At 45.9% G+C, this 26,780-nt stretch overlaps 1 protein-coding gene across 1 annotated transcript in view; it reads left to right on the forward strand.

Annotated features, from left to right (window-relative positions):
* RUBCNL (rubicon like autophagy enhancer) overlaps positions 1-11,023 on the forward strand; it is a 30,546-nt gene extending 19,523 nt beyond the window's left edge. The window contains exons 8-15 of the mRNA XM_038761549.1: positions 222-351; positions 2,019-2,164; positions 4,181-4,245; positions 6,445-6,683; positions 6,909-6,970; positions 8,037-8,190; positions 9,404-9,494; positions 10,866-11,023. Coding sequence (XP_038617477.1) covers positions 222-351; positions 2,019-2,164; positions 4,181-4,245; positions 6,445-6,683; positions 6,909-6,970; positions 8,037-8,190; positions 9,404-9,494; positions 10,866-10,969 — 991 coding nt within the window. The 3' untranslated portion in view covers positions 10,970-11,023. The remainder of the gene's footprint in view (positions 1-221; positions 352-2,018; positions 2,165-4,180; positions 4,246-6,444; positions 6,684-6,908; positions 6,971-8,036; positions 8,191-9,403; positions 9,495-10,865) is intronic.
* The last annotated feature ends 15,757 nt before the right edge of the window (positions 11,024-26,780 follow it).

The following is a 26,780-nucleotide window of genomic DNA, read 5'->3' on the forward strand; positions in this document are numbered from 1 at the left end:
TAATAATAATAATAATAATAATTATGGCATTTATTAAGCGCTTATTATGAGTAAAGCACTGTTCTAAGTGCTGGGGAGGTTACAAGGTGATCAGGTTGTCCCATGGGGGGCTCACAGTCTTAATCCCCATTTTACAGATGACGTAACTGAGGCACAGAGCAGTGAAGTGGCTTGCCCAAAGTCACACAGAGCTGCCCCCTTTTGATTTGTGTAATTTCCAGATCGCTTGAGCCTGACTACAGTTCTGCTGAGTTAACAGCCAAGGAGCTCTACAGATCTTTCAGGAGCCGCTGGAGGCTGATTGAAGTTGACTTTCAGCTTGCCGGCTCCCTGAACGCTGCTGGGCCAATAGTAAGTATTTGGGGTGGCATCGATTGCGTCCTGTGCCAAAAACCTGAATGAAGGCTACCTCCGGCTTTAGTGTTTTTTTCCTATTCAGATTTGCCTCCCCCAGATCCATAACCCTACATCCACTCATCTACATGCTTGCAGAAAGAAGGGGTCACACGGGACTCTGGAAGCTGTGGAAAAGCTCCAGAGTAGTTCTGGGCTGGGCAGTGGGAGGAGAAGCCCTAAGAAAGTGCACTGGACAGGGTAAGGGAAGCAAAGGGAGCATCCTCACCCATTTACACCCATAATTTTTTAATCTTTAGGGGCCCAAAGTAGACACCATCTAAGAATTTTGAGGAATCTGTAAAATTATCAAAATAACCGGAGGGCCAGTTTGTGCTCCTAATAATAATAATAATGTTGGTATTTGTTAAGCGCTTACTGCGTGCCAAGCACTGTTCTAAGCACTAGGGTAGATACAAGATAATCAGGTTGTCCCACATGGGGCTCACAGGCTTCATCCCCATTTTACAGATGTGGTAACTGAGGCACAGAGAAGTGAAGTGACTTGCCCAAGGTCACACAGCTGCCAAGTGGCAGAGTCAGGATTAGAACCCACGGCCTCTGACTCCCAAGCCCGTGCTCTTTCCATTAAGCCACGCTGCTTCTCCTAAAATCCTTACCATCACCTACCGAAATGGATAAGACCCCACAGAAATTGCAGCCCTTTTTTAAACATCTAACTACATTGTTCTGTCACAATCAATCAATAGTCTGTATATATAATGTCATGTTGATGTACAGCTTACTGCTATGCCCTTGGGAGAGTACGTTAGAATTAGTCAAACTGATTCCTACCCTCAAGGAGCTTACTATTTAGCCAGGCAGACAAATACTAAAATAAATAGGAAGCAGAAGAGTATAAAGATACACATGCAAGTGCTTTGTTGTGTGTGTGTGTGTGTGTGTGTGTGTGTGTGCAGTATGGTTGGAGGGTGGGTGAGGAGTGAGTACCCACGTGCTCAGGTGTCACACAAATCACAGACACAGTAATTGGTTGGAGAGATGTAGGGTGAGAAGATGAGAGATGAATCAGGAAAGTGTTCCAGGAGGAGATGTGATTTCAAAGAGTTCTGTAGATGGAGAGAGCTGTCGTTTCCCAGATATGAAAGCGGAGGAAGTTCCCGGCAGGCGGGAAGGAGTGAGCAAGATTTCAGCGTCAGAAGCGAGAATGAGGAACAGTGAATAGGTTGGCTTCAGGGGAAAGAAGAGTTTGAGCTAACGTGGGAGAGGAGATACGATAAGCAAGGGGAGGGAGAGCTGATGGAGCACTTTAACGCCAGTAGTCAGGAGTCTCTGATGTGGAGAGGAATGGGCAACCACTGGAGTTTTATGAAGAAAGTCATGTGCAGAAATAAGTTTTAGAAAAATGATCCAGGCCGTAGATCTCTCAAAACGTATACCTAAAAGTATCCAAGAAAGGAGGGATCTCACCTTTACCTGTATCTCTGGGGGTGGTTGTGGGAACAGCCGAGACTGTGTCTTTGGCGTAAAACCGGAACCCTTTGCCTTCAGCAAGGAAGGCAGAAATTTCTCCATGTAACTTATGCAGTGTATTTCCGAGCTTCTAAAAATCCATGGCACTGGGAGGGGAACATGAAATTAACGCCGAAATCTGTGTCCTGTAGATTGTGAACGAAGATAAGCTTAGAAAAGACTTTGAATCCAGTTTGGATGTAGTAGAAGAAATAAAGTTCAAGTGCCAACTTAGAGGAACTGAAGACTGGGCCCCACCTCGATTTCAAGTCCTAGTTAATCTTCACCCTCCACGCAAGTAAGTTGATGTTGTTATCCTTGACGCTGGCCTTATTTTGTTGGCTTCTTGGAGAACATAGGATAGCTACAGACATAGTACTGTGAACAGGACTCTAGGAAGAGTTAGAAGGAGGGTGACTAGATATTTTGGTTTTGCTTGGACAACTCCAGTTTTGGTAGGGTGGCCCGGTGTGCTGAAAAGTTATCCAGTTTTACCAACCCATGGAGCTTCTGCCCCCTTCACCCCTGGCTGCATTCTGGGATCTTATTTTAGCAGTCACAGTCAGGGAAGAACCGCAAGGCATGGGAGAACAGGAGCAGAAGGGAAGCTGCTTGAGAGTAGGCGTGGATGTGATGCAGTTGCTATTTTAAGCAGTGGGGCCCCCCTTTACTGGCTGAGGACAGGGTGGGGTGTGGGCTGACTGACCCTCTCCGGTCCGCTGGTGGAAAACTAGTGGCACCGGTCACCCTGCTGGAAAAAGTCTTTTGCTATCCTGTCCCCGTGGGATCTTTTTGAAACCAAGATGATTTGCTTTTGAATAAGAAGATAATGGTCTTTCCTTCCTGATTCCTGATCCGCACTTAGAATGATAAGAGAAGAGTTCTGGGTGCCCTTGGAAGAATATTCAAACTGGAGGGAATGAGGAGAAGGTGATGGATTGCCTTAATGGTGTAAGATAAAAAGACAGAGTTGGCAGCACTCTGCCCGCTGTGTGCTAGATATTGAGCACAGCCTGCGACCTGAAGGGTGTAGTTCTAATAGTTCTATATGTTGCCAATTTGTACTTCCCAAGCACTTAGTACAGTGCTTTGCACACAGTAAGCGCTCAATAAATACGATTGATGATGATGATGATAGGACAGCAAGACAAACCAGCAGGACATACACCAGGAAGGTCAGCCAGCCTCCAACATCCCGCTCCTCTCTCCCATTTTTTGGAGTCTGGGTAGTGGGATGGGAAGAAGGGGATGAGGAGGAGAGCCCAAGACTCTGAAAAACTAAAACCACTGGTATATCTAAGGCTCTGCTGTCACCCTAGGAATAGAAACAACTCCTTCTTTGGTCAAATAGTGGAAGTAATAGGCTGAAAATAAATCATGGGGCACGTCACGGTGGCAGTCTTGAGCAATCCAGCATTTGTCCCATTAGCCTTAAGATTTGATAACTTTCCCCACTAGCTGGGCACCCTACTTTGTGGGATTCTAGGAAAACTGTGAAATCAATCAATCAATCATTCGTATTTATTGAGTGCTTACTGTGTGCACAGCACTGTACTAAGCGCTTGGGAAGTACAAGTCAGCAACACATAGAGACAGTCCCTACCCAACAGCGGGCTCACAAGAGCCATAGAGTGCATTCAGTGTGAACTGGTGGTGGTGAAATCTGATAGAAAATAAAAGAATGATCTTTCAAATGCCCTGGAGGAATCTTTGGCAGCTTTTTTTCTTTCTCTCCCAGAATCCGCATCCCACCAGACTGTCATCACTCTGAAATTTCTTCAAATAAAACTGTAGTCGAATCACATCCAGTTACTCTGACTTCTGCCAGTGGGTTGGGAAGGACTTGGTAGTTGTAATAATAGAGAAGCAGCGGGACCTAATGGATAGAGCACGGATCTAGGGGTCAGAAGGACCTAGGTTCTAATCCTGTCTCCGCCATTTGCCTCCTGTGTGACCTTGGGCAAGTCACTTCACTCCTCTGTGCCTCAGTTCCCTCATATGTAAAATGGGACTGAAGACTGTGAGCTCCATGTGGGGCAGGGACGGTGTCCAACCTGACCACCTTGTATCTACCCCTGCGCTTAGTACAGTGTCTGACACGTAATATGTATTTGCTTAGCAAGCACCCTAAAAAAGAAGCAAACACAAAAACTTCCACTACTGATGTTAGTCCTCTTCCCTTTACTTCCTCTCTTGCCCCAAGAAGAATAACAAAACTTTTAGATAATAGCCATTATATGTGTCCTTCCCCATTTGGAGAAAATACACTGCTAACCCTTTTTCAAAAATGGAACTTTCTGTTTCCCTTTTGTAGGCGGAATTGCATTATAGCGGCCCAAAACTTCTTCTGTGCAGGCTGTGGAACACCAATTGAACCCAGTAAGTACTGGTGGGATCCCGAGTGGGAAAGAATAGTTGTAAAGACATTATTCATCATAATGGTGATAAAACTTGAAATGTTGTAAGAATCGGGGTGATTAGGGTTTAGGATATGTTCTATCCTAGTCGCTAGGTTAGTTGGAGAGAAGGAAGAACCATCTGTCAAATTTTCATACCGAATGGTAAGCTTTACAGAAGCAGCGTGGTTTAGGTGGGAAGTGTACAGGACTGGGAGACCTATCACCACCTGCCTTCTGTATGACCTTAGGCAAGTCAGGTAACTTCTCTGTGTCCGTTTCCTTGTCTGTAAAAAGTGGGGATGAAATATCTGTTCTCCCTCCCCCTAGACTGTGAGCTCAATGGAGCAGGGACTGTGTCCAATTGGATTATCCTGTGTCTGCTCTAGCCCTTAGCATAGTGCTTGGCACATAGTAAGGCCTTAAATACCATAATTGAGGCCCAAAGTCCCCCGATTACGGTGATGGGGAGACCTGCTAGGGCCAGGGACCTAGTTTAGCGGTGGAAACCTATCCGAATCCCACTGGATTTAGCCAGGCCACCCCAGTGGGGTGGGACTCTAACAAAAGGCTCCATTTGCCTCCGTAGCCCCCTGCTGCTCTTCCCACCCTCTTTCCCAGCACTGAACACGTTGCTTATGGGCTCTGCCCATAAGCACAGACCCAGACCCCTCTGGTTTTCAGACTGGAACTGAAAACTGCCCGGAAGGGTTTGGACTCCAGAGGTCATTCAATTATACCAGGTCTTCCCATTCTACTTTTTCGACTGCATTTATAGTAGTTTGCTTTTAACCGGACAAACCCATCCAAACTGCTTATGAGGTCTGTCACAGCACAAAGGCAGAGGAGGCCAAACTGGAGACTGTTTTTTTTTTATAGTATTTAAGTGCTTATTGTACTGGTTCTTCCCCTTCTACATTTTTGATTGGATTTACTGTAGTTTGCTTTTAACCGAACAAACTCATCCAAATTGCCCATGAGGTTCACAACAGCGCAACAGAGGCAGAGGAGGCCAAACGGGAGACCGCTTTTTTGGTATTTGTTAAGCACTGAACTACACACTGGGGAGATACAAGCTAATCAGGTTGGACACAGTCCATCTCTCACATGGGGATCACAGTCTTAATCCCCAATTTGCAGATGAGATAACTGAGGCACAGAGAAGTCAAGTGACTTGCCCAAGGTCCCACAACAGATATGTGGCAGAGCCAGGATCAGAACCCAGGTTCTTTGAATCCCAAGTCCATGATCTTTCTACTAGGCCATGCTGCTTCTCACAAGACTTTCAATCGTATTTACTGAGCATTTACTGTGTGCAAAGCACCGTACTAAGCACTGGGGAGAGTATGGTGAGTGAGAGGAAGGAGAATAAGTGCTTAATAAATACCATCATTATTACAGTACTCTGAAAGAGGTGAACCTGTGGAGCTTAGTAAACCACGCACAGAGGATGTGTCTTTTCAGTCGTGCAGTAAAATTCTGCCACATCGAGAGTGGTTTGTGTGTTCCAATCAATGGGATTACTGGGAATCTTAAGCTCAGGGACAGAGAGAGAGTTGCCCACTTCTGGACACTGATAAATACAGTAAAGTCTTCCAAGTCTTCCATGGGCTTTAATATAGTCAGTCAGTTGGTTCTTCTTAACCTGCCTTTTTAGAGTATCTGATCTGGGCTGTGCTTCTTGATACAAAAGAGAATTGATGTTGCATGGTCTCTCCAGGGCCTTAAACCCAGACTAAAATGTATGGGTGCTAAATGAATCAGTATTATTGGGGAAAAAGCTTCTTTGCCTTCTGCCCACCATCCTGTCAGGCACTAGTTTTCTCTTGGCCTCTATTTACTGATTCCTACTTTTGGAGTACCCACTGTCCAAAATAGGGGGTTTTTTGGGGGCTCCCACTGGAGGATTTGGTAAGAAGCAAACCAAAGTCCAGGATTGTCCCCAACCTCTGCTTCCCTGTCCACATCTGGGCCCCAGAGCCAGGGCTCTGATTTTTGAGTCCCTGATTACCTAAAAAACAATGGGTGCCTCACATTAACCCCAAATGACAGCCCATGGCTGGGTGTCCTTTTAGGAAGCGGAGAAGAAGTCAAACTCTCTGAAATGTGAATCTTTTCATGTTACAGTGGAGACGGGAGAGCTTCTTCATGTTTTAACTGCCTTCTCCTCTGCTCTCCACAGAGTACGTGAAGAGATTGCGCTACTGCGATTACTTGGGCAAGTATTTCTGTAACTCTTGCCACTGCTACTCCGAATCCTGCATCCCTGCCCGGATTTTAATGAAGTGGGACTTCAAAAAGTACTACGTCAGCAACTTCTCCAAACACCTCCTGGACAGCATATGGCAGCATCCAGTGTTCAATCTGTCGGACATCAGCAACAACCTCTACAGCAAGGCCAAAGAACTGGACAGAGTCAGAGTAAGCATTGTATCCCCCTGAATAAGAGAAAGGAAACGCCTGGAGCCAATAATATTCTGTCTTTTGAAACGAGGGAGGATTGTGAGCTTGAGTTGCTCGTGAGAGCCACAGCTCTACTGTCTTTTTGGAGTTGGAAGACGTAATTAGGTGGGGAGGGGAGAGTTAAGGATGACTCTTACATTGTAACTGGGAATAACACCCACCGTTTATGGTTTTGACCACCAGGAACTTCAAGAGCAGCTTATTCATATCAAGAAATTGTTGCTGACCTGCCGATTTGCTGAAAGGTACCGAATGCAGTGTGCTTGTCTGGGGAGAGGGTGGAGGAGACTTGACACCTTAAACCTTTTTTGTCTGTCCCTTCCTACCCAAATCTCCTCTGCCCCAGATGGTGTAATGCGGCTGAGATCCCAGGAAGATCCCTTCCTTCTCCTCACTGTGAGGCAGGCTGGCAGAATCTCTCTTTCATAAAGAGGATCTCAAGAAACTCAAACCTCTTCTAGGCCTTTACTGGAGAAATCATGCAAATCTGCATTCTACTAAAACCAATGATGCTTCTCTAAAAAACCCAGATTACTTTGGTTCTGCATACTTCGTTTGCTTCTGGCGGCGCTATTAATAAATAACTGGATAAGCCAGTCTCCATGGAGTGAAAGAGCTACTTCAGGGCCCTAAGAATCAGTGTTGATTTTCTTAAAGAGACCCCCTTTCCTAATGGAAACAATAATTGTGATATTTGTTAAGCACCACCTAATGTGCCAAGAACTATACTAAGCATTGGGGTAGAGTCAAGATAATCAGGTCAGACAACCCACTTAATGTGCCAAGCACTGTACTGAGCATTGGGGTAGATTCAAGATAATCAGGTCGGACATTGTCCCTATCCCACATGGACCTCATCATCATCATCATCATCATCATCAATCATATTTATTGAGCGCTTACTGTGTACAGAGCACTGTACTAAGCGCTTGGGAAGTACAAGTTGGCAACACATAGAGACAGTCCCTACCCAACAGTGGGCTCACAGTCTAAAAGGGGGAGACAGGGAGAACAGAAATTTTATCCCCGTTTTACAGATGAGGAAAGTGAGGCCCAGAGAAGTGAAATGACTCACCTAAGGTCACACAGCATACAAATGGCAGATCTGAGATTAGAACCCAAGTCTGAGAGAGAGAGAGAGAGAGAGAGAGAGAGAGAGAGTGTGTGTGTCTCTCAATTTTCCTAACTTCTCCACCCTGACACTCAAAATGGACAGCTGGTTCCCCCTGGTTTAAACATGTCCTTACTTCTGCTACGGCAACAAGTTGAATGAACTAGACTATGTTCTAACTTTTGACCCCACCTCTGCAGTGTTTTAAAAGAGTTTGAGAAGGTGCCTGAGCACTTGACCAATGCACTCCACCTATTCTCTCTGGACGACCTCGTCAAGACCAAGCGGGGGCTCCTGGCACCCGTCCTCAGAGGTATTCTGAGGGCCAGCCTCGCACACGTGGACAGCTGTGAGGTAAGGGAGACTGAGGCAACTCGGAGCCCGGCTTCTCATGGAACTTTACACTAAGTGAATACCCAAAATGCCAGGAGCGTCATAAATGTGGCTATAGGAGATATCTCTGTGGGGGGATGAACAGAAAAGACTGAAATTACGTAAAGACAAAAAGTTAATCTTGACTGAATGCCATAAACTAACGTGCCTGGGTAAGAACCTGAGCCAGGTTTATATGGCATTTCCTTTGGATGGGCAAATTGAGGGCTAATTTCTGTTCTGAGGAGTTATAAAATGTTCCTGTAAAGTCTCCTTTGATTCGTGGTGCCCATCAGACGTGACTAGGAGTGAGGAGACCTGGGTTCTAATCCAAGCTCCACCTCTCGTCTGCCGAATTCATTCATTCAATCGTATTTATTGAGCGCTTACTGTGTGCAGAGCACTGTACTAAGCGCTTGGGAAGTACAAGTTAGCAACATATAGAATGATCTTGGCCATTCCCCTAACTCTTCTGTGTCCCGGTTTCCTCATCAGTAAAATGGGGATTCACTATCTCTTCTCCCATCCCCTCAGACTGTGAGCCTCATGTGGGGCAAGGGCCTGTGTCCTATCTGCTTTATCCCAGCACTTAGCCTGGTGCTTAATAAATAAAAAGCAACATCATCAGTCCCCAAAATGGGGTAGTTTTATAGGCTGCTGAAAAAAGAGTGAGCTTTGCATCTTTTGTTTGCTGACAGATTGAGATCAAGGGAGGAAGAGGTGCTGAGGGAAGGGTGGTTTGGGTGAATGAATGAATGAATATGTGAGCCCACTGTTGGGTAGGGACTGTCTCTATATGTTGCCAATGTGTACCTCCCAAGTGCTTAGTAGAGTGCTCTGCACACAGTAAGCGCTCAATAAATACGATTGATTGATTGATTGGGGAGCAGATCTGGTGGTCAAGTAAAGAGGGGAACAGTGCTGCTCCTTTCTGGAGAGGAGGGTACTAACAGGGCTTGCTGCCTCCACCTCTCCATAGCTTTTGGGAGAGCTGAACACACAGCCCCCCGAGTCTTCCTTACTTGCTCCCCGACTAGCCTGGAAGGATTGGAAAACTGACTTCCCTCCAGGGTCATTGAAAATTCTCCTGCTGCTCAAGAGATTGGTTACAAGTGATGGCAGAGATGCTGGAGCACGAGAAGGATCCTAAAAGTGGTCCAGAGGATAACTCACCGAATTCTTCTTCTCTCCCCAGCTGTGTCAAGGAAAGGGATTTATTTGCGAGTTCTGCCGGAACCCGGTGGTCATCTTCCCATTCCAGACTGCGGCATGTAAAAGATGCTCAGGTATCTGAGCTTGCGGCTATTTCTTATAACTGAAAGCAAAATTGTGGGTGGGGGTGGGGGGTACACAGTGGTTGCTTCAGGAGGGGGAACCCAAACTTACAAGGGGAAGGTTCAATGAGTAGCAATAGGGCTTCCGGGATTGGATGCTCTTATGAGTCAGGGCGGAGGCCGGGGTCTTGGCCCCTCTGAGCTCAGCACCAAGACACTGCAAGAAATGGGAGACCCCAGCCATAAGCTGCCCAACTGTGCTGCCAAGGAAAGGGGAGTAGGGGGAAGGGGTTACGGCTGCTTTCTACCTGGGCTCCTCTGGGGTCTCGCTGGCTGCCTTTGAGGCCCCTCCAGACCCGATGCACGGCCCCTGTCCATCACCTGCTGTCCATCCTAAAGTCCCCAAGGTAGGAAGGCATGTGTCCACGTGACTTCATCTGTCCTGGGGTAATCCCGGCTGCTGGATTCTCCCAAAATCCTGTCCCAGCTGCTTCTAGGTCCGTGGGAAGTCTTCTCCCCAACTACTGGGCATCCCAGTGCAGACAACGAGAAAGCTGGGCCCCTGGTCAGGCATCTGTGGGCCGGGACTGGCACTGGGCTACTGTGCCATGCATGGATGCTGTGACTAACCTTAACCCAACCCTGCTGGGGAGTCGGACCTTCCCTCATCATCATCATCATCATCATCATCAATCGTATTTATTGAGCGCTTACTATGTGCAGAGCACTGTACTAAGCGCTTGGGAAGTACAAATTGGCAACATGTAGAGACAGTCCCTACCCAACAGTGGGCTCACAGTCTAAAAGGGGGAGACAGAGAACAAAACCAAACGTATTAACAAAATAAAATAAATAGAATAGCTATGTACAAGTAAAATGAATAGAGTAATAAATCTGTACAAACATATATACATATATACAGGTGCTGTGGGGAAGGGAAGGAGGTAAGAAGGGGGGGATCATCATCATCATCACCACTTGTATTTATAGAGCGCTTACTGTGTGCAGAACACTGTACTAAGCGCTTGGGAAGTACAAATTGGCAACACATAGAGACAGTCCCTACCCAGCAGTGGGCTCACAGTCTAAAAGGGGGGAGACAGAGAACAAAACCGAACATACCAACAAAATAAAATAAATAGAATAGCTATGTACAAGTAAAATAAATAGAGTAATAAATCTGTATAAACATATATACATATATACAGGTGCTGTGGGGAAGGGAAGGAGGTAAGAAGGGGGGATCAGCTTGTAACCTCCCCAGCGCTTAGAACAGTGCTTTGCACATAGTAAGCGCTCAATAAATGCTATTATTATTATTATTATTATTATTATTATTATTATTATTATTCCCTGGTGACTGGCTTTCTGTCTCCTGGGCAGCTTGCAGAGCTTGCTTTCACAGACAGTGCTTCCAGGCTGGAGCCTGCCCCAGGTGTCAGAGGATCATGGCACGGAAGACAAGTTCGCCACCTGAGGAGGTGTGAGCCCACCGACAATGAATGAGAAAGACCCTGCCGCCCTCTTGGTGCCCCAGCACAGCCGATGTTGTTTTAGACATTGTGTGTTGCGAGTTGGGTGGCGGGGGTGAGGTTTATTGTACATACTTATTTTTTTTTTAAAGGATGCTCAATCCTTGCGTGGCTTACGAGAGCAGTTTGTTTTTTTTTTTTTAAACAGTCCCGAAGATACAAATGCTGTTAAACATTTTTAGCTGCTACAGGGTTTTGTTTTTTAAAAAAAATGATTGTGATACCTAAGATGGAATGTTTTCACTTTCCAGTTTCTCTATTTATGCAATACAGTTAAGTGTTCCGGAACATGTGTTTTAAGCCTCAAGTGAACGGATAAAAATCTTGAGATGTGAAACTGACTTGAATCCTTGTCATTATTTAAAGAAAGTCAAAGACAGTGCTTGATTCTGCAAATGGCTTTTTCTGAAATTGTGGCTTTTCCTGCCGGCCAGAAAATCATCATCATCATCATCAATCGTATTTATTGAGCGCTTACTATGTGCAGAGCACTGTACTAAGCGCTTGGGAAGTACAAATTGGCAACATATAGAGACAGTCCCTACCCAACAGTGGGCTCACAGTCTAAAAGGGGGAGACAGAGAACAAAACCAAACATACTAACAAAATAAAATAAATAGAATAGATATGTACAAGTAAAATAAATAGAGTAATAAATATGTACAAACATAAATACATATATACAGGTGCTGTGGGGAAGGGAAGGAGGTAAGATGGGGGGGATGGAGAGGGGGATGAGGGGGAGAGGAAGGAAGGGGCTCAGTCTGGGAAGGCCTCCTGGAGGAGGTGAGCTCTCAGTAGAGCCTTGAAGGGAGGAAGAGAGCGAGCTTGGCGGGTGGGCAGAGGGAGGGCATTCCAGGCCCGGGGGATGACGTGGGCCGGGGGTCGATGGCGGGGATGGGGAAAGGGTCCTGTTGGCCACAGTAGTGATGACACTTTTTAAGATAAGTTTTGTTGCAGGAGGAGCGGAATCTCGGCAACGGGGGATGCTTTTCACAAATGTCCCACGGGCCCCTCGGGACTCGGTTCCTCTTTCCTCCGGGTTAAGGCTCGCTTCCCCAACCGCCTTCCAGTTGGAGCAGGGAAGTAGCTCCCGGCCTCAAGTTCAGTTTTTGGCTGCAGCAGCCCAGGACCGGCCTCACAGAGGCAGCCAAACCTGGGGGGCTTCCTGGGGCTGGAATTAAGGTCCCAGTGGGCAGGAGCTGGGGGCCCCTTGGGGTCAGCTGGAAAGATACTTAAAGACAGGTGGGGGGTTTAAAGAGAGGAAGTTTCTTTTCTTCCACCCTGTGGCTCTCAGTGGCTCGGTGAAGGGGAACTAAATGAAGTGCTGTCCCAGCTAGGAACCACCTGCCTAGCCGGGCCCATAGGGATATGCGGCCAGTTGAGGAGTCATCATCATCATCAATCGTATTTATTGAGCGCTTACTATGAGCAGAGCACTGTACTAAGCGCTTGGGAAGTACAAATACCACCCTGGAGCCAGTCCAGGCTAATCCAGCTGTGAAGGTGCTGGCGCCATTCCTGGGAAAGCCAATGCAGCCTGACCCTAGGCACCACAACCCAGGACCAGGCACCATCATTGTCGTGAGCTGGGCAGAAGCTCCAGGGAGCTTTAGGAGGGATTTTAAAATGAAGAGATCAGAGAAGCAGTGCGGTCTAGTGGAAAGCACAGGGGCTTGGGAGTCAAGATCTGTGTTCGAATCCAGCTCCATCACTTGCCTGCTGTATGACCTAGGGCAAGTAAGTCACTGTACTTCTCAGTGCCTCCGTTTCCTCATCTGTAAAATGGGGACTTGATTCCTGTTCTCCCTCCTGCTTTGCCTGGGAGCCCAATGTGGTTCAGAGACTGGGTCCACCTTGATTATCTTGAATCTGCCTCAATGCTTAATACGGTGCATGAAAAATACCAGTGATTAATCATTATTTATTAGCTGTGGGATACTTGATGTTGACTGGGAGGGAGTTTCAGGCAGAAGGAGGGTGAGAACAAGAAGTCGGCAGCAGGAGAGACAAGAACGAGGCTGTGAGACAATAGGCTTGCCTACTTACTCAATGTACTCCCTGACTGAGCAGGAACAACTGGCAAGGATGGCCGGGTGTGCCAAACCTCTCTAACACATCATCAATCCAACCTCCCAGATTCACAGTCCTGAACTCTCAAGCCCATCTGAATTTCCCAACGGGAGACTCCATCAACAAACTAACCACAGTTTCTCTCGAACCACCACCCCACTGAGGACTCTTCAGTGAAGTTATCTGGAGTTTCAGGCAAAAGTGACTTTTTCCCTCTAAATAATTCCCTCAGTCATCTGTTTTATTCTGGCAGGAGAGACATGGTCAACAAGGCCAGGGGCAGGAATGGAAAGCAACAAGATTTCTGAACATCTGGATAATTTTTCTATCTTTGTATTGAACTTCCCCAAGTATATTTTCAATAAGTACAATACGGCAATAAGGAGAGACAATCCCTGCCCACGACAGGCTTACAGTCTAAGGGGTGGGGGGGAGACAGGCATCACAGCGAGTAAACACGCATAATAATAATAGTAATAATAATAAATGATGATGATGATGGTATTTGTTCATTCATTCAATCGTATTTATTGAGTGCTTACTGTGTACTAAGCGCTTGGGAAGTACAAGTCGGCAACTTATAGAGATGGTCCCTACCCAGCAACGGGCTCACATGTGACCTAGACCCCTTCGTGACACTAAAATGAATTTCCGTCATAACAAAAATGGAAAAAATGAACTAAGACTGGAGTCCTTTAATCAGTGGGAAGTAGGTAATTTAGATGGAGAAGTTTTTAAAGACGTTTCTTTAATTGAAAGAGGAAGCGGGCCTTAAGGGGAATAAATTCACAGGTGGTTCCTGAGTCTCCATCACCCCCACAACTACACCACCACCACACAAGGGTTTGTGTCAGGGCTCCTGCCCCTACCGTAGTCCCTGATCCCTGACGCTCTCAGCCTCTGCTTCTGCTCCCCCCGCCACTGGAAGCCAGATGAAACTCAGGGCCCTGGGCTGTCCTGATTGTTTCTGACTCCAATCTTTTTGCTTCCCTAGTTCCCCTCTCTTCCCCTATCCCCAGAGCGAGAACCACCTATAAACTGCCTTCCCGCATCGCTGTGCTGGTCCTCCCACAGGGTGGAGGGTTAAAGAGGTCAGAGGCCGATCCTGTGAGTCAGGCTTAGTTTTATACCACCGCCTCCCACCCACGACATTTCAAGTGTGATTTGACACCCACATCAGGATCATTTTAGATCTTAAACATTCATTATGAAACCGACGAGATGATGAGGTGGAAAAATATTTTTCCCCGCAGAATCCAGGAACTCGATGTGTGACTGTCTCCTCGACCCCACCCCTGCCGGAGCCCCCGACCCACCTGAAAGATGCCAGCTGGCCCCGTGACCGCACTGAGCTGCTGGATTCTGGGACAAGGTTTTCCTCTTAGAACCCACCAGAAATGACCAGAGGGAACAAAACCACCCCATGGGTTAACAACATGGAATTTCGCACAGGAAATATTTTCTCTCAGTGAAGTGGGCACTTTGTGTTCTCTGAGAGATCCATTCCACTGTCATCTGGGGCTGTGACCTGTTTCTGGCCAGTTTCCTCATGGTCGCCGACACTTAGGCCGTGTCTGATGCTCCTTCTTCTCCTTCTCAGCCCTCACCTTCTCCCACTCTCCCCATTCGACCTCCTCCTCGCCCTTCCATGTTATTTTTGGTCCATCTCTGCCCCGCCTCTGAATCCCAGATTACCCACCTTCACCACCCACTAAGACTACTAGTCGCTGTAATCTACTGCCCGCTAATCCCATCTCTGTATCTGTCTGATTCTGATGCCTTCCTCACCTTCCAACTCTCGTCCCCTTCTCCTGCTCTGATCCTTGGCATTTGCAACCTCCATGTGGGTGTTCCCTCTGACCCCCATTTCCTTTCGCTTCACAATCCTGCTGACCACCTGCTTCAACCCACCTCGGCCATGCAGCAGAGAGGACACACATACTAGAGATCAAGTCATCTCAAAATACCGTGTGGGCTCTAACCTCGTCAATTGTGACAACACTGTCTGACCACAGCCTTCTCTCTCACGCCCGCAAAGACTCAGACCTCACTGCCTCCCACCACTTCCATATTCCAGTCCCACTCCTCCTAACCCAGACGACCCCGGCCCATGTCCTCCCCCTGGCCCGGAATGCCCTCCCTCCGCACATCCATCAAGCTAGCTCTCTTCCTCCCTTCCAAGCCCTACTGAGAGCTCACCTCCTCCAGGAGGCCTGCCCAGACTGAGCCCCCTTTTTCCTCTCCTCCTCCCCATCCCCCCGCCCTACCTCCTTCCCCTCCCCACAGCCCTATATATATGTCTGTACAGATTTATTACTCTATTTTACTTGTACATATTTACTATTCTATTTATTTTGTTAATGATGTGCATCTAGCTTTATTTCTATTTATTCTGAGGACTTGACACCTGTCCACACGTTTTGTTATGTTGTCTGTCTCCCCCTTCTAGACCGTGAGCCCGTTGGTGGGTAGGGACCGTCTCTATATGTTGCCAACTTGTACTTCCCAGTGCTCTGCCCACAGTAAGCGCTCAATAAATACAATTGAATGAATGGATGAATGACTATCACATACCCCGCCTCGTCTCTCTGCCCATCCTCCCTTCCTTGATGCAAACACCCATTCCCTCAACTGCCGCCTCCACCGGCCCCCTCCCTTTGTCACTCCTGGACTGCCAACCCCCAGCCCACTTTCCCCTGAGCAATTTAATGCAGCTGGAAGAAATCAGTCAATATTTACTGAGTGGTTACTCTGTGCAGAGCACTGCTATAAACCTCTGGAAGAGTACAACAGAGTTAGTAGAGAAGATCTCTGTCCTCAAGGAGATTACAGACTAGCAGGGGAGGTGATGAAGCGACTATCCAGACACTGAGCTGACTTTTCCTGCTGCCAATTTGTTTGTTTCCTGTTATAACTCAGCTCCCTCCCACTCGACAAGTCTTCTATTCCTCCTCCATCAAATCCCACGCCCACAACACCCCATCAACTCTTATAAACTTTTAACTCCCTCCCGAAGTCTCCAAGCAGTCGCTAAGGGTTAAAGGCATCATTGTGGGCAAGATGGGGTTGTAACCTGAATGATGCCTGTATTTACATTTACTCAATTGTCCACTCCATCATGTATTTTACTCTATAAATATATTACTATTGTCTCCATTACAAAGTAAACCCTGTGTGTGTGCAGGGAATGAGTCACTTCTTTGTTTTGCATTTTCCAAATACAGTGCACTGCAACCAGAGGGCACTCAAATACTATTATATTACTACTACTACTACACTTTGCAGGTTAACACATTTTTTATAAGGCACCCAGGGCCTTTATCCATTTATCCAACACCCACTGTTGGGTAGGGACTGTCTCTATATGTTGCCAACTTGTACTTCCCAAGCGCTTGGTCCAGTGCTCTGCATACAGTAAGCACTCAATAAATACGATTGATTGATTGATTATCCTCATCGAGAGCACTGATTGATCACTTACTGTGTAAGTAAAGCACTGTACTGTGTGTGTTGGGAACAGACAGAAGTAAAAATGTGATCCCTGTCTTTGAGGGATCAAAGTCTGTCTTCTAGGCTGTGAGCCCAATGTAGGATAGGGACCGTCTCTATATGCTGCCAACTTGTACTTCCCAAGCGCTTATACAGTGCTCTGCTCACAGTAAGTGCTCAATAAATATGATTGAATGAATGAATGAATGAGGAACCTACAATCTAACCCCTTTACTAAAGATGACTCCTCGTGAGAAGCAGCGTGGCTCAGTGGAAAAGAGCACGGGCTTTGGAGTCAGAGGTCATGGGTTCAAACCCTGGCTCCGCCAATTGTCAGCTGTGTGACTTTGGGCAAGTCACTTAACTTCTCTGTGCCTCAGTTACCTCATCTGTAAAATGGGGATTAAGACTGTGAGCCCCACGTGGGACAACCTGATCACCTTGTAACCTCCCCAGTGCTTAGAACAGTGCTTTGCACATAGTAAGCGCTTAATAAATGCCATCATTATTATTATTATTTGCTCTTCTGTAATCACATCTGCAGAAGATCTTCCCCAGTTGATTTTTCTTCTCTTCGGGTTACATCCCTCGACCGCCAACTCAGCACTTCTATGCCAACTTCACATTTGTGTAATAATAGTAATAATTATATTATTATTATTTTACTTGTTAAGGGCTTACTATGTACAAAGCACTGAATGAAGTGCTGGGGTAGACAACATAATCAGGTACTCCCATTCACCTTTAGAGCTTCTGCATAAGTCAATCAATCAATCAATCGTATTTATTGAGTGCTTACCGTGTGCAGAGCACTGTACTAAGCACTTGGGAAGTACAAGTTGGCAACATAGAGAGACGGTCCCTACCCAACAGTGGGCTCACAGTCTAGAAGGGGGAGACAGACAACAAAACAAAACATATTAACAAAATAAAATAAATAGAATAGATATGTACAAGTAAAATAAATAGAGTAATAGAGTAAGTCAACATACCTACCTACTTAAGCAGTCAATCACCTGCCTATCCAATTTTCCCCTCTTTCTCCTACCTGTAAATTACTTTATCATCATCATCATCATCAATCGTATTTATCGAGCACTTACTGTGTGCAGAGCAGTGTACTAAGCGCTTGGGAAGTACAAGTTGGCAATGTATAGAGACAGTCCCTACCCAACAGTGGGCTCACAGTCTATAAGGGGGAGACAGAGAACAAAACCAAACATACTAACAAAATAAAATAAATAGAATAGATATGTACAAGTAAAATAGAGTAATAGACTAAGTCAACTTACCTACCTACTTAAGCAGTCAATCACCTGCCTATCCAATTTTCCCCTCTTTCTCCTACCTGTAAATTACTTTCCTATCTTCCTCACTAGATTGCAAATTCCTTGAGGGGAAAGACTGTCATTCGTCATTCTACTGGATTCTACCAAGTGCTCAGGGAAGAGCTCTACAGACAGTAGCCCCTATTGTTAATAAATACTGCTCTCCAACCTTCATTTTTTAAACACACACTCTCTCTCTCTAACAGAGAAGAGTCATTCTGGTGCAACTTTCTTTACAAATCTCCAAACCCCAAATATCTGGGTGACCCTTCAAGGGCTTGTTCACGCAAACCAGGAAAGTTCTATGTGATGCTGCCGCCTTGCACCTCCAAGGCAGACCTTTCCAACAGATGAGGGGTGCCCCATTCTTGCCACAAGAAGAAGAGAGGAGACTTGTAGATTCAAGAGGCAGAAGATAACCCTCTTTCAAACTTCCACCCTTGTAACTCCACTGTATTTCCCCCACCCTGCACCGGACACCCACCTCTTTGTCATTTCCCACATTCGCGGTTCCCTTATAAACAGGTTGCAGAATCAGCCTGGAGCAGGGTGTGAGGGAGAAGGTGCAGGGGAGCCATGGGGACAGAAGTCTAAAGGAGGATGGGGGACTGGGCAAGTAAAGAGTTTTAAAAGCCCTTACCTGGGGGACAGCTGGCAGTCACAGGGCAGTTTACACTGTGCTTCCCAGAGGCAGCAAAGTTGCTCAGCTGACTTGAAGCCATGGTGGACTGCTAAAGCCAGAAGAGGAGGCTGTGAAAATTAAAAGAAAAAAAAAAAAAGATAAATCCCTGATCAGGTCTGCCAGTCACACACCCTGACCTGGGAAAGGGAGGGTGAGACCTAGTTTCTGCAATTTTGTCAATTAAAACACAAGCCCACTCCAGGGGACTGAATGTGAGCCGCCCCCCTCCCACTGCCAGGCATGTGAGCGTCACGCACACACACGCTCATTGCTAGCAGCTGTCACAGGTAAAGAGGCCTGAATCAGACTCAAAATATTCACAGAGCAAAAAAGGAGACAGTGCCTATGGTATTTTGGCAATCACTCTATTCCCAAATCCTCTTTGAGCCCCTCTTTTTTTTTTTTTTTAAATAAAAGTGCCCTTGGGATTGTAGCCGCCAGTGCCAAGATTAGGCCACCGAGGACCAGAGTTGGGCCTGTTGGCCAAACGTATTTTTCCAAATCAGAATTCAGTGAAGGCCAGGTGAGATCATCATCATTATCAATCGTATTTATTGAGCGCTTACTATGTGCAGAGCGATGTACTAAGCACTTGGGAAGTACAAATTGGCAACATATAGAGACAGTCCCTACCCAACAGTGGGTTCACAGCCTAAAAGGGGGAGACAGAGAACAAAACCAAACATACTAACAAAATAAAATAAATAGAATAGATATGTACAAGTAAAATAAATAAATAAATGAATAGAGTAATAAATTTGTACAAACATATATACATATATACAGGTGATGTGGGGAAGGGAAGGAGGTAAGGAGGAGAAGGAGATCAACTGATAGGGCCAACTGGGGGCGGGGGGAAGGGAGGGGAGATGGTGACACCAATAGCAACCACTGGCCACATGATGACAGTGACTTTAGTGTTGTTAGTGGCGGAAGTTTCCTGCTTTTCTCTTCAAATCTTGACATTAGTGAAGAGTAAGCTATGGTCTCCCTGGGAACTGGTTCGCACAGTCGCCAGGGATGGCTGAAAAATGAAAACATCCTGGGCCTTGACCTCTGGATGGTTCATCCTCTCTCCAACAGCCACAGCTGCTGACACCCACTCTGTGAAGAATACAACCCCGAGATCCTTCCAGGACCCCACAACTGCCAGAAGGCCTTTACTAATGATGATATTCCTGTTAAGTACTTATTATGGGTCAAGCACTCTTCTTTATACGGGAATCTAACCTCAAGCTTGAAGCTTAAATAATCCATTCATCCTCACAGCACCCTTATGAGCACTGAGTCAGAAATCACCCTATTACAGAAAAGTTACTGATAGAACCTACTGAGCTCGGAGCAATCAATCCCCGTCCCACATGGGACTCATAGTCTAAGTAGGAGGGAGGACAGGTACTGAATCCCCACTTGACAGATGATGAAACTGAGGCACAGAGAAGTTAAGTGACTTGCCCAAAGTCTCCCAGCAGGCAATTGGCAGAGCCCCAACTTGTATGCTGTGTGACCTTGGGCAAGTAACATAGCTTCTCTGTGTCTGTTTCCTCATCTGTAAAATAGGGATTAATACTATGAGCCCCATGTGGGACAGAGACTGTGTCCAACCTAAATAGCTTGCATCTACCCCAGTACTTAATAATGATGGCATTTATTAAGCACTTACTATGCGCAAAGCACTGTTCTAAGCACTGATACATTGCCTGGCTTATTACATGACAACAAATAGCATAAAAAAGCACACAATGGTAGTAATACTATTTATTAAACACTTAATGTGTGCAGAGCACCGTACTAAGCACTGGGAAAGAAGAAGCAGAGAAGCAGAGAAGCAGCGTGGCTCAGTGGAAAGAGCACGGGCTTTGGAGTAAAAGGTCAGGGGTTCAAATCCCGGCTCCGCCAATTGTCAGCTGTGTGACTTTGGGCAAGTCACTTCACTTCTCTGGGCCTCATCTGTAAAATGGGGATGAAGACTGTTAGCCTCATGTTTCCCTTCAAGGCCCTACTGAGAGCTCACCTCCTCCAGGAGGCCTTCCCAGACTGAGCCCCTTCCTTCCTCTCCCCCTCGTCCCTCTCTCCATCCCCCCATCTTACCTCCTTCCCTTCCCCACAGCACCTGTATATATGTTTGTACATATTTATTACTCCATTTATTTATTTATTTTACTTGTACATATCTATTCTATTTATTTTATTTTGTTAGTATGTTTGGTTTTGTTCTCTGTCTCCCCCTTTTAGACTGTGAGCCCACTGCTGGGTAGGGACTGTCTCTATATGTTACCAACTTGTACTTCCCAAGCGCTTAGTACAGTGCCCTGCACACAGTAAGCGCTCAATAAATACGACTGATGATGATGATGATGATGTAGGACAACCTGATCGCCTTGTAACCTCCCCGGCGCTTAGAACAGTGCTTTGCACAAAGTAAGCGCTTAATAAATGCCATCATTAATTAATTAATTAAAGAATGCACAAGTGGGAATCAGACACAGTTCCTGTCCTTCAGAGGCCTTAAGATGCTCTGCACACAGGTAGAGCTCAACAAATGCCACTGACTGATCAGAGCCCAGTAGGCTCCATCAGTGACTTCTCTGAAATAAGATGATTCCTGACTCCAGGATTATAAGGGATGAGTGGATTAAGTTTCAAGCTTGGGGTTAGATTCCCCTATAAAGGGTCATAATAATCACGTTACAAACCAACCTGGATTTTGTTCCGGAAAAAAAAGGAGACATTAGCCTCATTCGACACTAGGTGGCGGCAGAACCTCTGGCAGGTGCAAACTGGCTAGGGTTGATTTATCAATCAATCAATCAATCGTATTTATTGAGCGCTTACTATGTGCAGAGCACTGTACTAAGCGCTTGGGAAGTACAAATTGGCATCACATAGAGACAGTCCCTACCCAACAGTGGGCTCACAGTCTAAAAGGGGGAGACAGAGAACAGAACCAAACATACCAACAAAATAAAATAAGTAGGATAGAAATGTACAAGTAAAATAAATAAATAAATAAATAAATAGAGTAATAAATATGTACAACCATATATACATATATACAGATTTAAGCATTATAATAATAATAATAATAATAATAATAGTATTTGTTAAGCGCTTACTATGTGCCAAGCACTGTTATAAGCGCTGGGGTAGATACAAGGTAATCAGGTTGTCCCACGAGGGGCTCACAGTCTTCATCCCTATTTTCCAGATGAGGGAACTGAGGCCCAGAGAAGTGAAGCGACTTGCCCAAAGTCACCCAGCTGACAAGTGGCGGAGCCGGGATATGAACCCACGGCCTCTGACTCCAAAGCCCGGGCTCTTTCCACTGAGCCACGCTGCTTCCTATTAATAATAATAATAATGATGGTATTTATTAAGCGCTTTCTATGTGCAAAGCACTGGACTAAGCGCTAGGGAGGTGACAAGGTGATCAAGTTGTCCCACGGGGGGCTCACAGTCTTAATCCCCATTTTCCAGATGAGGGAACTGAGGCCCAGAGAAGTGAAATGACTTGCCCAAAGTCACACAGCTGCCCCCCGGGGGATCAACCTGATCACCTTGTCACCTCCCCAGCGCTTAGAACAGTGCTTTGCAAATAGTAAGCGCTTAATAAATGCCATCATTATTATTATTACCAAAATTACCAATATAATAATAAGTAAGCCCTTAACAAATACCAAAATTATTATTAAGTGGCTGAGTAGGAATTAGGGCCCATGACTGCCGCCCAAACCCGGGCTCTTTCCACTGAACCACGCTGGTTTCTCCTTAGGGACCGTCTCTCCTAACTCTCTTTTCTCCCCCTCTTCCCCCTCTCCATCCCCCCCATCTTACCTCCTTCCCTTCCCCACAGCACCTGTATATATGTTTGTACATATTTATTACTCTATTTATTATTTATTTATTTTACTTGTACATATCTATTCTATTTATTGTATTTTGTTAGTATGTTTGGTTTTGTTCTCTATCTTCCCCTTTTCGACTGTGAGCCCACTGTTGGGTAGGGACTGTCTCTCTAGGTTGCCAACTTGTACTTCCCAAGCGCTTAGTACAGTGCTGTGCACACAGTAAGCGCTCAATAAATACGATTGATTGATTGATCTTTCTCTCCCAAACGCTTACCACAGTGGTCAGCGCCCAGTAAGCGCTCAATAAATAAATACTATGGTTTAATCGCCCACGCAGGTTGTGAGGGCCTCGGGCAGGACCATTCCCCGGAGGGGAGGGGAGGTTTCGGAGCTGGGACGCGACCACTCCACCCGGGGGGGGGGGGGGGGGGGGGGGGGGACGGGAGGTTCATCTTTCATTCATTCATTCAGTCGTATTTATTGAGCGCTCACTGTCTGCAGAGCACTGTACTAAGCGCTTGGAAAGTACAATACGGCAATAAAGAGAGACAATCCCTGCCCAAGATGGGCTTACAGTCTAAGGAGGGGAGACAGGCATCAAAGCAAGTAAACACGCATAATAATAATAATAAATGATGATGATGGTATTTGTTCATTCATTCATTCAGTCGTATTTATTGAGCGCTCACTGTCTGCAGAGCACTGTACTAAGCGCTTGGAAAGTACAATACGGCAATAAAGAGAGACAATCCCTGCCCAAGACGGGCTTACAGTCTAAGGAGGGGAGACAGGAATCAAAGCAAGTAAACACGCATAATAATAATAATAATAATAAATGATGATGATGGTATTTGTACATTCATTCATTCAGTCGTATTTATTGAGCGCTTACTGTGTGCAGAGAACTGTACTAAGCGCTTGGAAAGTACAATACGGCAATAAAGAGAGACAATCCCTGCCCAAGACGGGCTTACAGTCTAAGGAGGGGAGACAGGCATCAAAGCAAGTAAACACGCATAATAATAATAATAATAAATGATGATGATGGTATTTGTTCATTCATTCAGTCGCATTTACTGAGCACTTACTGTGTGCAGAGAACTGTACTAAGCGCTTGGAAAGTACAATACGGCAAGAAAGAGACACAATCCCTGCCCACGTCGGGCTTACAGTCTAAGAGGGGGAGACAGGCATCAAAGCGAGTAAACACGCATAATAATAATAATACTTGATGATGATGGTATTTGTTCATTCATTCAATCATATTAATCGTATTTATTTCTTTATTGTATTTCTCGGCTGTGAGCCCATTGTTGGGTAGGGACTGTCTCTATATGTTGCCAACTTGTACTTCCCAAATGCTTAGTACAGTGCTCAGCATACAGTAAGCGCTCAATAAGTACGATTGAATGAATTAAATGAATGAATATTGAGCGCTTACTGTGTGTAGGGCACTGTACTAAGCGCTTGGAAAGTACAATATGGCAATAAAGAGAGACAATCCCTGCCCAAGACGGACTTACAGTCTAAGGAGGGGAGACAGGCATCAAAGCAAGTGAACACACATAATAATAATAATAATAATAATAAATGATGATGATGGTATTTGTTCATTCATTCATTCAATCGTATTTATTGAGCGCTTACTGTGTGCAGAGAACTGTACTAAGCGCTTGGAAAGTACAATACGGCAAGAAAGAGACACAATCCCGGCTCACGTCGGGCTTCCAGTCTAAGGGGGAGACAGGCATCAAAGCAAGTAAACACGCATAATCATAATAATACTTGATGATGAAAAGAGATCTGCTTCTTGCACAGCTACTTCTGGTCCAAAAGTGGGGTGACGCTACCACGTTAGTACCATCCCTCATCCTATCCTAACTGGATGACTGCATCAGCCTCCTCTCTGATCTCCCATCCTCCTGTCTCGCCCCACTTCAGTCCATACTTCATCAAAAAACCTCCAATCAATCAATCAATCGTATTTATTGAGCACTTACTGTGTGCAGAGCACTGTACTAAGCGCTTGGGAAGTACAAGTTGGCCATCCACCTCCACATCGAACAAAAACTCCTCACCATTGGCTTCAAAGCTGTTCATCCCTTTGCCCCTTCCCACCTCACTTCCCTCCTCTCCTTCTACATCTCATCCCGCACACTCCGCTCCTCTGCAGCCAACCTTCTCCCTGGGCCTCCGTCTCTCCTGTCCCAACGTCGACCCCTGGCCCAAGTCCTCCCTCCCTCCTCAAATCCACCAAACAACCACTCTTCCCCCCTTATCAATCAATCGTATTTATTGAGCGCTTACTTTGTGCAGAGCACTGTACTAAGCGCTTGGGAAGTACAAGTTGGCAACATAGAGAGGCAGTCCCTACCCAACAGTGGGCTCACAGTCTAAAAGGGGGAGACGGAGAACAAAACCAAACATACTAACAAAATAAAATAAATAGAATAGATATGTACAAGTAAAATAAATAGAGTAATAACAAACATATATACATATATACAGGTGCTGTGGGGAAGGGAAGGAGGTAAGATGGGGGGGATGGAGAGGGGGATGAGGGGGAGAGGAAGGAAGGGGCTCAGTCTGGGAAGGCCTGCAATCGAGTGTTTCCGTCCGGTTACGAACTGGGGACCTTTCGCGTGTGAAGCAAATGTGATAACCACTACACTACGGAAACACTACGGAACCACTCACCCCCTCCAGGAGGCCTTCCCAGCTTAAGCCCCCCTTTTCCTTAGCTCCCCTCCCATCCCCATCGCCCCAACTCGCTCCCTTTGCTCTACCCCCCTCTCCCCGCCCCACAGCACTTTTGTATATATGCATATATCTATAATTCTATTTATATTGACGTCTGTTTATTTGTTTTGATGTTTGTCTCCTCCCTTCTAGTCTGTAAGCCCCTTGTAGGCAGGGATTGTCTCTTTATTGCTGAATTGTACTTTCCAAGCGCTTAGTACAGTCTCCTGCACACTGTAAGAACTCAATAAATACGACTGAATGATTGAATGAATGACAGGGACTGTGTCCAGCCTGATTATCTTGTATCTAACCCAACACTTAGTAAGAATAATGATGGCATTTATTAAGCTCTTACTATGTGCAAAGCAATGTTCTTGGCACATAGTAAGTGCTTAACAAATAATATAATGATGGCATTTGTTAAGCGCTTACTACGTGCAAAGCACTGTTCTAAGCGCTGGGGGGGATACAATGTGATCAAGTTGTCCCACGTGGGGCTCACAGTCTTAATCCCCATTTTTACAGATGAGGGAACTGAGGCTCAGAGAAGTTAAGTGACTTGCCCAAGGTCACACAGCAGACTTGTGGCGGAGCTGGGATTCGAACCCATGACGTCTGACTCCAAAGCCCGTGCTCTTCTCCACTGAGCCACGCTGCTCCACCGTATTATCCCTGATGCCCCTGTCCCGATGCTGGCCACTCCCTTCCTGCCTTACTTCCCTTTTCCTCTTCTTCCCTTTTCTCTTCCCTCCTCTGACTCCGCCACTCAGTTCACTTTTCAAACTCAATCGCCTTTTGTGGGGGAAAATACCGTTAGACATTATGGATGAGTGTGAGGGAAGAAATAAGGTAAAAGAAAATGCCTCCCTCTAGACTGTAAGCTGTTTTGGGTAGGGAATGTGTTTATTATATTGTACTCTCCCAAGCCTTTAGTACAGTGCTCCGCACACCAGCAAGCAACTTAACTGTGTGTTAATCAATTAATTGTATTTACTGAGCACTTAGTGTGTTCAGAGTGTCAGATTTAGCACTCCGGAGGGACCAGTATGATAAGGTTGGTTGACTGCCCTCAAGGAATTTATTGTCTGGTCAATCAATCAATCAATCAATCGTATTTATTGAGTGCTTACTGTGTGCAGAGCACTGTACTAAGCGCTTGGGAAGTACAAGTTGGCAACATAACATAACATGGTCAGGAAATAAGTCCCACCTTGTTCACTTTCTCAGGTGACTGGCAAAATCCTGGGCCACAGTTTTCTTTGACTGGAATGTCTACAGTATTTAACCTGGGAACAGCAGCCTGGCCCAGTGGAAAGAGTACAGGCCTGGGTGTCAGGGGACCTATGTTCATTCATTCAATCATTCAATCGTATTTATTGAGCGCTTACTTTGTGCAGAGCACTGTACTAAGCGCTTCTATGTTCTTCTGTTCTAATCTCAGTTCTGCTGCTTGCCTGCTGTGTGACCTTGTGCAATAATAATAATAATAATAATAATGGCATTTATTAAGCGCTTACTATGTGCAAAGCACTGTTCTAAGCGCTGGGGAGGTTACAAGGCAATCAGGTTGTCCCACAGGGGGCTCAAAGTCTTCATCCCCATTG

Source organism: Tachyglossus aculeatus, chromosome 20, assembly GCF_015852505.1.
Source record: "Tachyglossus aculeatus isolate mTacAcu1 chromosome 20, mTacAcu1.pri, whole genome shotgun sequence".
NCBI lineage: Eukaryota > Metazoa > Chordata > Mammalia > Monotremata > Tachyglossidae > Tachyglossus > Tachyglossus aculeatus.